The following is a 14,450-nucleotide window of genomic DNA, read 5'->3' as shown; positions in this document are numbered from 1 at the left end:
CCAGCCTGGCATCTATGGGACGTGTACATGCAGAGGAAGACTTGCAACTTAGCAAGTATTGACGTACGCTGCTATCCGTGGTGAGTGATGGTACATCTATTTGCCTTACAGGAGATTGGGATTTCCAGTGTCCTGCAGGTAGCTACGATCCTATTTAATTACACAACAGTATCTGTTTGTAGCAGACAGCAGTACATTATATTGACAAATCCTAAGTACCAACTAATCCATTGGAACTCTTCTTGAATCCTCTATTACTACTACTAGCAATAATATCATTGTGCACAATATATTGGATTTGAGAATACACATTTTTTTTCCTTGTCAGAAGTAGTTTAGGTGGATCCACCGTTTATAACTGATCTAAACTTGGCCCACTGCTGGTGTTTATTATACAGGTTATATTATATTATACTTTATCTGGACTGGACTATTATATATTGTGTTTTTATTCATTTATTTCTATCTTTATCTTTTATCCTGCACATGTACAAATAATATTGCATTAATTATGTAGGATAATTATTGATTATACCATCGATCATGTGTGTGTTTTGCCTTTGTGATTAATGGGTCTATGCCTAGAGCACCTCACATTATTTGATATTGTAGTCACAGCAATATGCCCAGTATATTACTCACTGATCCCTTGATACAAAGTAGAGGTCTGTCCAGACACACAATCCACACACTCTAGGAATGCATCTGCTATTACCGTATATACATGCTGCTGCATTCAGCTGGTTGCAGCTAAGTAACTAGCAGCCTCTTATAATTGAGATGAACTAGGGATTGGGGATCTGCCCTACTCTCCCTCAATCCAACGCCAGCTCATTTCAGGCTTTTCCAGAAAGCCAGCTTTGGAAAAACTGTCTTTCTCTACTATGAACCAATAATTTCTTGGAGCCTAAAGGTCGATTTACAGATTATCAGGCCAATTACCAGGGATAATCATTTGTAGAAACTCTCATTCCCTATATAGGCCTGTTGTAAAAGTTCCCAATTATCACCCAAATGCACGTCCTCGGGTGATCTTGTTTTTTTGGCCAGCACCAAGAATCATTGTTTATGTGCAACAGCTCGTGAAGTCTAAACAACGATCTGCTGCCCAGGAACATGATTTTCTGTGGGGACGAGCAATCACTGAAGCGATCACTTGTCCCCATGCAGCAGAGATGATTGCTGATGATCAGGAAATTATTGGGAACATTTGGTTCATTTCCTGATTGTCTGACATATCTATATGTATAGAATTGAAGACCCTATACTATGATAATATTCTAGGCAAATCTCCCCTCATTGACTTTCCCACTATGAGCATAATATAATTATCCTGTGTAATTACATTGTTTGTACAGCTGTAAAAAAACATAAAAAACTAGTCAGTAATTATGTTTCAAGGCTTCCATAATAGGTATATGCAGAAAGTATTTCCTAATGTATACGTCCAATGGAAACCTCCAACATTGCCGCATGTCGTTTATAGGTTCCCATTATACAAACACATGAATGAAGCAATACATTTTTTCCCTCCATATTATAACATGGAGGACTAATTTATTACATTCAGTATAAAAAAGTTAAGACAGCTCATGTATTATTTATTAGATCAATGAGGCGCTGTGGAAATATTTGACGAATGCACCGGAAACATTCCTGTCACATACACAAACTGAGAGGAAGATAAATCCTTTCTGTTCAGGTATAAGGGTATGGTTTGATGGTGTGAGCACCCAAGTATCAGTGTAGCAGCACAGCCCTAAGAATGTATGGGATTGCAGTGTGACTCGCACGTTTACTGCGACATGTGAATCGAAAAAAAATCCATCAATGTTCAGTCACACTGCAATCCCATACATTCCTATGGCTGCACTGCTACACTGATACTTGGGCACATGACAAACGCTCTATGTAGTTGTACCCTAAACGTTATCTTAATTTGCATTCCTAATTTTAAACAATATTGAAGCAAGTTAATTCATTTTGTTTCAAATGTGCAGCTCCAGATTAGAGCACTAGAATCCCAGAAGCGACAACAAGAATTAGTACTAAGGCGCAAGACTCAGGAGGTCAGTAATAATCCTATAAGTATATGATGTGCATAAATAATTAATTAATTTACTTCTATAGGCTTTACACTCCATGCAATTCAATATTGGGCAATGTTGGGAATAGCTAAATCACTCACCTGGCTTTCTAGTCACTGTGAGATAAAGTAGATGATTGGATAATATCTTACCCAAGCAGATCATTGTTCACTGACATTGGCACTAATTCAAGTAGACAGTCTGTCTCTCCCTCTAAAGTGTGAAGGTGCTATTACACTGCCCAATGTATGGGCATTGCAAGTGCCGATGGATGAGACAAACACATCCATCGGTGCTCATTTGCAGTGGCCTGATTACGCAGGCCGATGCAAATAGAATGCTGGAGGAATGATCACTACTGCAGTCATTCCTCCCTCATTCAGTTCTATTGGCAGAAGGTAGGGGCCAACACAGGTATACGAATTTCACTATGTGCACTGGAAAGGGTACAAATTTGCATCTTAAATTGATATGCTGCAGATTTAAAATCCGCAAATCAAATGAAGATGCTGTCAAGTGGCAGCATGTGTCACATAAACTGTGTGACAATAGATGTTGAGAACAAATACACTACTAGTGATATTATATCATGAAAGTAGGGCATTTAACCACTTCACATCCGGGCCATTTCCCCCTTCCTGACAGAGCCTAATTTTGCAAATCTGACATGTGTCATGGTATGTGGTAATAACTTTGGAACACTTTACCTTATCCAAGCTATTCTGAGATTGTTTTCTCGTGACAAATTTTACTTCATGACAGTGGTAAATTTGAGTCGATATATTTTACCTTTTTTATAAAATAATCCAAAAATTTAGAAAAATTAAACATTTCAATTTCTTTGCTTTCACAGAAAGTGATACTTCATAAAATATGTATTACTTAACATTCCCCATATGTCTACTTAATGTTGGCATCATTTTGGAAATGTCATTTTATTTTTTTAGGATGTTAGAAGGCTTAGAATTGTAGAAGCAATTCTTAAAATTTTTAAGAAAATTTCCAAAAAAACACTTTTTAAAGGACCAGTTCAGGTCTGAAGTCACTTTGTGGGGCTTACATAGTGGAACCCCCCCATAAATGACCCCATTGTAGAAACTTCACCCCTCAAGTTACTCAAAACTGATTTTACAAACTTTGTTAACACTTAAAGAGGACCTTTCACTAGTTTAAAAACTAAAAACTAACTATATCAGTGGGCAGAGCGGCGCCCAGGGGTCCCCCTGCACTTACTAGTAAGTCTGGGCCCGCTCCGTTCGCCCGGTAATAGGCTCCGGGTCTGCAGCTTCCCTCTGTTTGTTGTACTCGGCAGAGTTTTTGTATTAGGGTTGTCCCTTGCTGCAGCGCTGGCCAATCGTAGCGCACAACTCATAGCCTGGGACTCTAGTACAACAGAGGGAGCTGCAGAAACCGGAGCCTATACCGGGCGAATGGAGGGGAGGGGGACCCCTGGGCGCCACTCTGCCCACTGATATAGTTAGTTTTTAGTTTTTAAACTAGTGAAAGGTCCTCTTTAAGGTGTTCCACAAAAAAATAAAGGAAAATTGGAGTTGACATTTCTAAATTTCACTTTTTTGGCAGATTTTCCATTTTAATCAATTTTTTCCTTTAACACGTCAAGGGTAAACAGCCAAAGAAAACTCAATATTTATTACCCTGATTCTGCGGTTTACCAAAACACCCCACATGTGGTCGTAAACTGATGTATGGGCATACGGCAGGGTGCAGAAGAAAAGGAGCGCCGTATGGTTTTTGGAAGGCAGATTTACCTGAACTGGTTTTTAGATGCCATGTCCCACTTATGCAGCCCCCTGATGCACCCTTACAGTAGAAACTTCCAAAAAGTGACCCCATTTTGGAAACTAGGGGAAAAGGTGCCAGTTTTATTGGTACTATTTTGGGGTACATATCATTTTTAATTGCTCTATTTTACATATTTTGTGAGGCAAGGTAAGCCAAAAATGGCTGTTTTGGCACTGTTTTTATTTTTTACAACATTCATCTGACAGGGTAGATCATCTGCTATTTTTATATACCAAGTAGTTACGGATGCAATGATATCAAATATTTTTACTTTGTTTGTTTGTTTCAGTTTTACATATTAAAGCATTTTTGAAAAAAAAATATGTTTTTGTGTCTTCCATTTCCTGAACACCATATTTTTTTTATTTTTTCTGCCGATTGTCTGGTGCAGGGGCTAGATTTTTTGCAGGAAGAGTTGACGTTTTTATTGGTACCATTTTTGGGTACATATGATTTTTTGATCATTCGTTATTTCACTTTATAGGGTAAGGGTGACCAAAAATTGGTTGTTTTAGCACAGTTTTTATTTATATATTTTTACAGCGATCACCTGAGGGATTTGGTCACGGATGCTAGGTAGGACTGCAAACTAACGCACCTGAGCCTGTTCAAATATAAGAACCGTAGTCCTGATTCCTTCTCCAGCAGATATTAGCACAAACGTGGCAGCAGGATTAAGATTTAGTCCGACTGTATGTTATGTAGCGGGTCTATTACCTTCCTGGACTGCATTACTCCAGTCTGGAGCCTGAAATTCACGAAAGTGATGGACAGTAATTTCCCGTTTTAATGAGACATTAATAAATACTTTATTATTTTCTTTCAAATACGTTCTTCAGGCAGTGTGAAACACGGACGTGGGCAATACCTAATATGTATACTTTTCTATTGTATTTAAGTTTTACACAATAATAGCATTTTTGAAACAAAAAAAATGATGTTTTCTCCATTGTCTGAGAGCCATAGCTTTTTTATTTTTTGACGCGATTGTCTTAGTTAGGGTCTCATTTTGACAGCGGCCCCCCTGCTCGGCCAGCTGCACGATTAGCGTGCAGCTGCTATCTCTGAATGGATGTTCCAGAATGTCCATTGAGAGATAAACATTGTTTATATCCTGTGGGCGGATGTGAAGTGGTTAAGTAGAATCATGCAATGGTGATTCCTTAATCTCAAACAATTTATTGAAACAAAAGCCAACAACAGTGGTGGGTATTCCCCACAAAAATGTTATGTGGCCTTGAACATCAATTACAGTCGAATTGAACAGTGGCATCCACTCTTCGTGAAGGGCGGTCCTCAGGTCCTTTAAGGTTCTGGGGTACAGAGTTACGAGATTTTCAATGGGATTCAGGTCTGGAGAAAGTCCAGGCCACTCCATTTGAGGTACCCCAGTCTCCAGCAGCATTCCCTAATGCTGCGACCTCAATGAGCTGGTGCATGTCGTCCATGTAGATAAAATTAGGCCTGTATTGTTCATGCAGAGGCACAATTACTGGATTAATGATGTTATTCAAGTAGTATGGGCTTGTCACTGTACCATTCACAAAGTGTAGGGCATTTAGTTATTGACTTGACACACCTGCCCACACTGTAACACCACCAACACCAAAGTCTCATCTGGTGACAGTAGTGGCTGATAGCGTAGCATAGGTCTCTTCTTGACGTCTCCAACATCGTTGACCGGACATCATGTCTGCTCAGTGTGAATCAACTTTCATCAGTGAACAGCACTGCGTCCCACAGGTCCCCTCGTCCAGTGTAGATGCTCCTTGGCCCATGTGATGTGGTTAGGTACCCTTGCAGGTCGTCTAGCACGCAAATGGTTTTGAATGGTCTGAGGTGACACTTGGGTGCCTCCCTTAATTGTGCCTGGAGTTGTGTGGCATTCATCATCCGGTACCGCAGGGCATTGTTCACAATTAAGCGGTCATCTGTGTGCGATGTTGCCAAAGGACGTCCACTTCTAAATCTTTTTGTGACTCTTCTAGTCTCTCTGTATCTCTGTTGCAACCTGCTGATGACACTCTGTGACACTCTTAACTCAGTGGCCACTTCCATCTGAGAACATCCTGCCTGAAGCCTCGCCATGGCAAGATACTGTTGATCGATTGTTTAAGTATCATCGTGGTCTGATGATGTCACATGTGAACAGCATTTATTAGGAGGACTGTTTAAATACCAATTCTAATTGAACCAGGAAATTTATTGGGTTATTCATGGATCAAACACCTGTTGTGAATTTTGCCTTTAAGCTCCTTGTTAGAGAACTGCAAGTTGTGCAAAAAGTACTGTAAAGTTGGATATACAGTACAGACCAAAAGTTTGGACACACCTTCTCATTCAAAGAGTTTTCTTTATTTTCATGACTATGAAGGTATCAAAACTCTGAATTAACACATGTGGAATTATATACATAACAAACAAGTGTGGAACAACAGAAAATATGTCATATTCTAGGTTCTTCAAAGTAGCCACCTTTTGCTTTGATTACTGCTTTGAACACTCTTGGCATTCTCTTGATGAGCTTCAAGAGGTAGTCCCCTGAAATGGTCTTCCAACAGTCTTGAAGGAGTTCCCAGAGATACTTAGCACTTGTTGGCCCTTTTGCCTTCACTCTGCAGTCCAGCTCACCCCAAACCATCTCGATTGGGTTCAGGTTCGGTGACTGTGGAGGCCAGGTCATCTGGCGCAGCACCCCATCACTCTCCTTCATGGTCAAATAGCCCTTACTTTCAACGTTTTCCCAATTTTTCGGCTGACTGACTGACCTTAATTTCTTAAAGTAATGATGGCCACTCATTTTTCTTTACTTAGCTGCTTTTTTCTTGCCATAATACAAATTCTAACAGTCTATTCAGTAGGACTATCAGCTGTGTATCCACCTGACTTCTCCTCAACGCCACTGATGGTCCCAACCCAATTTATAAGGCAAGAAATCCCACTTATTAAACTTGACAGGGCACACCTTTGAAGTGAAAACCATTTCAGGGGAATACCTCTTGAAGCTCATCAAGAGAATGCCAAGAGTGTGCAAAGCAGTAATCAAAGCAAAAGGTGGCTACTTTGAAGAACTTAGAATATGACATATTTTCAGTTGTTTCACACTTGTTTGTTATGTATATAATTCCACATGTGTTAATTCATAGTTTTGATGCCTTCAGTGTGAATCTACAATTTTCATAGTCATGAAAATAAAGAAAACTCTTTGAATGAGAAGGTGTGTCCAAACTTTTGGTCTGTACTGTATGCATTAAAAAGTTTAGAGAAGGTCACAATAAGTTCACCTGTAAAGGTTAGAGTGCATTTTAGGTTCATCCTGAACTTTCACCCACAAACCAAATATCGCAAACTTTTTGTGAGTAGTGTAGTAGGAGAATGTTTATGGGTATGGGTAAAGTCACGTCAGTGTACAGAAACTTATTTCTGACCTGACCATACTCCTGTGATGGTAATTAGGGATGAGCGAATTTCATGTTATGAAATTTGTTTACGCTTCTTTTGGTGGTAAAAGCAGAATTGCGCTATGGATTCCGTTACCGCGGACCACAACGCAATTCAATGGCGTAATGTATAACTGAATGCTTTTAGAGGTATTCCGTTATTCATTCCATCATAATAGAAGTCTATGGGCTGCATAACAAATCGTCCCATTTCCCGTTATGCAGGAGAGTACTCCCCCTTTTACATTTTTCACGTTCTGTTATGTTGCGGCTGAAAAAAAATAACACATTTTTCCACATCAATCTGCACTCAATACCTACAATGATTGTAAACAAAATTTTAGAAATTTTTACATATTAACCGCCTCCGGACCACCTAACGCAGGATCGCGTTCCGGAGGCGGGCAGCTGCAGGCAGAGTCACACATATATGCGTCATCTTGCGAGACGCGAGATTTCCTGTGAACGCACGCACACAGGCGCGCGCGTTCACAGGATCGGAAGGTAAGCGAGTGGATCTCCAGCCTGCCAGCGGCGATCGTTCGCCGGCAGGCTGTAGATGCGATTTTTTTTAACCCCTAACAGGTATATTAGACGCTGTTTTGATAACAGCGTCTAATATACCTCCTACCTGGTGCTCTGGTGGTCCCTTTTGCTTGGATCGACCATCAGAGGACACAGGCAGCTCAGTAATAAGTAGCACCAAACACCACTACACTACACCCCCCCCTCTCACTTATTAACCCCTGATCACCCCTGATCACCCCATATAGACTCCCTGATCACCCCCCTGTCATTGATCACCCCCCTGTCATTGATCACCCCCTTGTAAGGCTTCATTCAGACGTCCGTATGTTTTTTACGGATCCACGGATACATGGATCGGATCCGCAAAACACATACGGACGTCTGAATGGAGCCTTACAGGGGGGTGATCAATGACAGGGGGGTGATCACCCCATATAGACTCCCTGATCACCCCCCTGTCATTAATCACCCCCCCTGTCATTGATCATTCCTCTGTAAGGCTCCATTCAGACGTCCGTATGTTTTTTACGGATCCACGGATACATGGATCGGATCCGCAAAACACATACAGACATCTGAATGGAGCCTTACAGGGGGGTGATCACCCCATATAGACTCCCTGATCACCCCCCTGTCATTGATCACCCCCCTGTAAGGCTCCATTCAGACGTCCGTATGTTTTTTATAGATCCACGGATACATGGATCGGATCCGCAAAACACATACGGACATCTGAATGGAGCCTTACAGGGGGATGATCAATGACAGGGGGTGATCACCCCATATAGACTCCCTGATCACCCCCCTGTCATTAATCACCCCCCTGTCATTGATAACCCCCCTGTAAGGCTCCATTCAGACGTCCGTATGTTTTTTACAGATCCACGGATACATGGATCAGATCCGCAAAACACATACGGACGTCTGAATGGAGCCTTACAGGGGGGTGATCAATGACAGGGGGGTGATCACCCCATATAGACTCCCTGATCACCCCCCTGTCATTAATCACCCCCCTGTCATTGATCACCCCCTGTAAGGCTCCATTCAGACGTCCGTATGTTTTTTACAGATCCACGGATACATGGATCGGATCCGCAAAACACATACGGACGTCTGAATGGAGCCTTACAGGGGGGTGATTAATGACAGGGGGGTGATCACCCCATATAGACTCCCTGATCACCCCCCTGTCTTTGATCACCCCCCCTGTCATTGATCACCCCCCTGTAAGGCTCCATTCAGACGTCCGTATGTGTTTTGTGGATCCGCAAAACACGGACACCGCGGATCCGCAAAACACATACGGACGTCTGAATGGAGCCTTACAGGGGGGTGATCAATGACAGGGGGGTGATAACCCCATATACACTCCCTGATCACCCCCCTGTCATTGATCACCCCCCTGTAAGGCTCCATTCAGACATTTTTTTGGCCCAAGTTAGCGGAAATTGTTTTTTTTTTTTTTTTGTTTGTTTTTTTTCTTACAAAGTCTCATATTCCACTAACTTGTGTCAAAAAATAAAATCTCACATGAACTCACCATACCCCTCACGGAATCCAAATACGTAAAATTTTTTAGACATTTATATTCCAGACTTCTCACGCTTTAGAGCCCCTAAAATGCCAGGGCAGTATAAATACCCCACATGTGACCCCATTTAGGAAAGAAGACACCCCAAGGTATTCCGTGAGGGGCATATTGAGTCCATGAAAGATTGAGATTTTTGTCACAAGTTAGCGGAAAGGGAGACTTTGTGAGAAAAAAAAAAAAATCTATTTCCGCTAACTTGTGCCAAAAAAAAAAATTCTATGAACTCGCCATGCCCCTCATTGAATACCTTGGGGTGTCTTCTTTCCAAAATGGGGTCACATGTGGGGTATTTATACTGCCCTGGCATTTTAGGTGCCCTAAAGCGTGAGAAGAAGTCTGGGATCCAAATGTCTAAAAATGCCCTCTTAAAAGGAATTTGGGCTGGGTGAGATAAATATCTTGGTCAAATGCCAACTTTGTATAAGAAAATGGGAAAAGTTGTCGTTTGCCGAGATATTTCTCTCACCCAGCATGGGTATATGTAAAAAGACACCCCAAAACACATTGCCCAACTTCTCCTGAGTACGGCGATACCAGATGTGTGACACTTTTTTTGCAGCCTAGGTGGGCAAAGGGGCCCACATTCCAAAGAGCACCTTTCGGATTTCACAGGGCATTTTTTACAGATTTTGATTTCAAACTACTTCTCACGTATTAGGGCCCCTAAAATGCCAGGGCAGTATAACTACCCCACAAGTGACCCCATTTGGAAAGAAGACACCCCAAGGTATTCCGTGAGGGGCATGGCGAGTTCCTAGAATTTTTTATTTTTTGTCACAAGTTAGCGGAAAATTATGATTTTTTTTTTTTACTTACAAAGTCTCATATTCCACTAACTTGTGACAAAAAATAAAAACTTCCATGAACTCACTATGCCCATCACGAAATACCTTGGGGTTTCTTCTTTCCAAAATGGGGTCACTTGTGGGGTAGTTATACTGCCCTGGCATTCTAGGGGCCCTAATGTGTGGTAAGTATTTTGATATCAAAATTTGTAAAAAATGACCTGTGAAATCCTAAAGGTGCTCTTTGGAATGTGGGCCCCTTTGCCCACCTAGGCTGCAAAAAAGTGTCACACATCTGGTATCGCCGTACTCAGGAGAAGTTGGGCAATGTGTTTCGGGGTGTCATTTTACATATACCCATGCTGGGTGAGATAAATATCTTGGTCAAATGCCAACTTTGCATAAATAAATGGGAAAAGTTGTCTTTTGCCAAGATATTTCTCTCACCCAGCATGGGTATATGTAAAATGACACCCCAAAACACATTGCCCAACTTCTCCTGAGTACGGCGATACCAGATGTGTGACACTTTTTTGCAGCCTAGGTGGGCAAAGGGGCCCAGATTCCAAAGAGCACCTTTAGGATTTCACAGGTCATTTTTTTACACATTTTGATTTCAAAATTCTTCCCCACACATTAGGGCCCCTAAATTGCCAGGGCAGTATAACTACCCCACAAGTGACCCCATTTTGGAAAGAAGACACCCCAAGGTATTCCGTGAGGGGCATGGCGAGTTCCTAGAATTTTTTATTTTTTGTCACAAGTTAGTGGAATATGAGACTTTGTAAGGAGAAAAAAAAAATCATAATTTTCCGCTAACTTGTGATAAAAAATAAAAAGTTCTATGAACTCACTATGCCCATCAGCGAATACCTTAGGGTGTCTACTTTCCGAAATAGGGTCATTTGTGGGGTGTTTGTACTGTCTGGCCATTGTAGAACCTCAGGAAACATGACAGGTGCTCAGAAAGTCAGAGCTGCTTCAAAAAGCGGAATTTTACATTTTTGTACCATAGTTTGTAAACGCTAAAACTTTTACCCAAACCATTTTTCTTTTACCCCAAAAATTTTTTTTTATCAAAGACATGTAGAACAATACATTTTGATTAAAATTTATATATGGATGTCGTTTTTTTAAAAAAAATTTACAACTGAAAGTGAAAAATGTCCATTTTTTTGCTAAGATTTAGTTAATTTCGATTAATAACAAAAAAAGTTAAAATATCAGCAGCAATGAAATACCTCCAAATGAAAGCTCTATTAGTGAGAAGAAAAGGAGGTAAAATTCATTTGGGTGGTAAGTTGCATGAACGAGCAATAAACGGTGAAAGTAGTGTAGTGCAGAAGTGTAAAAAGTGGCCTGGTCATTAAGGGTGTTTAAGCTAGGGGGGTGAGGTGGTAAGAAGGAAAAACTAAAATTTCTTAGGTATTTAAGCATTCTGACCCTTTACTATGACACTTGAAATTTAGCTCTGGGGACCTCCTATTTCTCTTGAAAATGCAGACTGGACATGGATGCCAGACTGGTCATGTGTATGCCCCCAAGTGGGTGGACACTAGACTCCCACATCTCAGCTTTCCCAATCAAATAAAGGTCAACTTTGCCTATTTGTATGGTGACACATTTCTCTACTTCTATATTCCAACATAAGTAGGCAAATTTGTAATTCCGAACTCTGGATAAGTTAATTGCCAAGTCTTCTAATGTCAGTTGTATTTGTATTATGGTTTTCCAATGTACTATATATAGAGAAGGTTTAAACAGCATTTAGTTATACTTGTCTCAGGGAAAGCCAGGTGGCAACATACAGTATATGGATGATATTAGTGTTCATATAGTCACTCACATTGAATCCTGTGTCCCTACATAGCATTTTTGCAAGTTAGGCCTAGTTCACACGAACGTGTGTGATCCGTGGCCGTATTGTGGCCCGCAAATAGCGGGCCGCAATTCACGGCCACAGTTCCGTGTGCATTCCGCATCACGGATGCGGACCCATTCACTTCAATGGGTCCGCAAATCCGGAATTGCGGAACGGCCGCACGGAACGGGACCCTCGGAAGCACTACGGAGTGCTTCCGTGGGGTTGCGTCCCGTACTTCCGTTCCGCAAAAAGATAGAACATGTCCTATCTTTTTGCGGAATGGACGGATCGCGGACCCATTAAAGTGAATGGGTCCGCGATCCGATGCGGCTGACCTACGGCCGGCGAACGTGCATTGCGGCCCGCAATTTGCGGGCTGCAGCACGGGCACGGGTCACACATGTTCGTGTGAACTCGGCCTTAACGAGAGCTGCGTGTCAACTCATACTGCATTTCACCCATCTTTTCCTGAACTGCATATAAATGTGTAACGGCTAAACAGACTTGGACAGAAAAGGAAGACACCTGGGAATTTTTCTCCATCTTGTAGGGAATTCCAATTTTATGGATTTCCTTGGTATTCTAATGGGTTAAGAAGACACCGTTCCTGTGATTTTTAAGACATTCACTGTGTGGGATAAATAATGTCATATTTTAATAGTTTAGACATATATGGACCTGCTGATACATTTTTTTCAAGTCGCACTAGGGCACTTAAACATGAGATCACTTGTACAATACAGTGATGACTATACAGTACCCATTACACTGGGCTGCACAGGAGTGGTGGGGACAATCAGGATGGATGGACACCCTCCCACTGTGTTACCACTGAGATGCCATGGTTGTTATTCACCATAGTATCTGAGGGGTTGAACATTGTGAGTTAGAGATATTTTTAAACATGACCATTGCAGGGTTTCAGCTGTAATACGGCTGGTTTCTCACAGTTTTTTTTTTTTTTGCATTCTTAGGCCCCTTTTACACAAACAAGTTCCACGCTTCAAACTTTTTAACACTGACAGCATTATGTTAGTGTTATCCAATATATTCCAGGACTTTAAGGATTACATAGCATCATAAATCAATATACTCGTTCGTCTGAAAGGGGCCTTAAGGATTTTTTTTATTTCCCTTGCGCCAGAAAAGTGCCTTTAAAATGTCGCAAGCTGTTTGTTTGGGAATTTTTGAAAAAAAGTCACATGTACCTATTCTGCCACAGATGTACGTTAGAGATTATCCCCTGATTGGTTGTGAGTGATAGCCCCTGTACAAGCAATGGTAGATAGCTGAACTCACTAATATCTCCAGATATAGGCACCAGTTGCATGTGATGATCCAGTGAGGAGAATACAATGGTGAAGCTTTGATCATTTATTGATTTGCCTTGAAAACAAATGCAGGGAAATGAGGGTATGCTGGGAGGATATTAGAGGTCAAAAAGAATAGCTCTCACCAGGTTGAAGGTCTGCGACAAAGAGGAAGTACGAAGGACCTTACAGAGGATGTGATGTCACAAAAGAGGGAGGAGAGCAATGCAATGGAAATTTACATAACACACTATAAATGGTATTATAAGAATAACCACAGGGTGGCAGCGTTACACAACATAGTAAATGATAATATAATGCAAACACAATTGTAGAATACGAGAATAAAGGCTGGAACAGCACACTCCCCATCTGAAATCCTTGGATTTCACTATATATGCCAAGAAATGTTGGAACCTGAAAGACAAAAAACAAACAAAAAGAACATACTGGAAATGGTGAACTGGAACAGTCCAACGCCTTGAGTCTTCTGGTTGCCAGGAATAAAGTTCCTCAAGTAAAGAATCATTCCTCTACGGGTAAGAGGAGAACAATCTCAGATGCAGGCCTGATAAAGGATTTGGGATGGCCTTGTTTTGCGATGGTCACTTCCACCTTGCGAACTTTGCCATCTTCACTGATGAAGACTTTTGAGATGAGTCCCATGGGCCAAGAGTTTCTTTCCACGTTCTGGTCTTTCATGAGTACAAGATCTCCTATCTGTAAGTTTGGCTTGACCTGTTGCCACTTTCTACGTGCTTGCAGAAGCGTTAAGTACTCTTTTTTCCACCTGCTCCAGAAACAGTTGGCCAGATGTTGAACGTGCTTCCACTGTTTCAGATATATGTTACTAGAAGAAGACTCTTCAGGTGGATTAGGAACAGATCCAAACTTCTGAGTGAGAAGAGTTGCTGGAGTAAGAATGGCAGGGGATTCTGGATCCATAGATACAGGTACAAGAGGTCTTGAGTTGACAATAGCGGATACCTCAGCCAGGAAGGTAGTCAAAGTCTCATGGGTGAGCCTTGAGAAGTTTGAG

At 41.4% G+C, this 14,450-nt stretch overlaps 1 protein-coding gene across 1 annotated transcript in view; it reads left to right on the top strand.

Moving 5' to 3' along the window:
* Nucleotides 1–14,450, top strand: part of KIF21B (kinesin family member 21B) — a 1,425,990-nt gene that overhangs the window by 449,724 nt on the left and 961,816 nt on the right. Inside the window, exon 20 of the mRNA XM_040424150.1 lies at nucleotides 2,001–2,069. Within this exon, the coding sequence (XP_040280084.1) occupies nucleotides 2,001–2,069 (69 nt within the window). The remainder of the gene's footprint in view (nucleotides 1–2,000; nucleotides 2,070–14,450) is intronic.

The sequence above is a fragment of the Bufo bufo genome, chromosome 3 (assembly GCF_905171765.1).
Source record: "Bufo bufo chromosome 3, aBufBuf1.1, whole genome shotgun sequence".
Classification (NCBI taxonomy): Eukaryota; Metazoa; Chordata; class Amphibia; order Anura; family Bufonidae; genus Bufo; species Bufo bufo.
The sequence above is the reverse complement of the archived record's forward strand: the minus strand, read 5'-3'. Positions and strand labels throughout refer to the sequence as shown.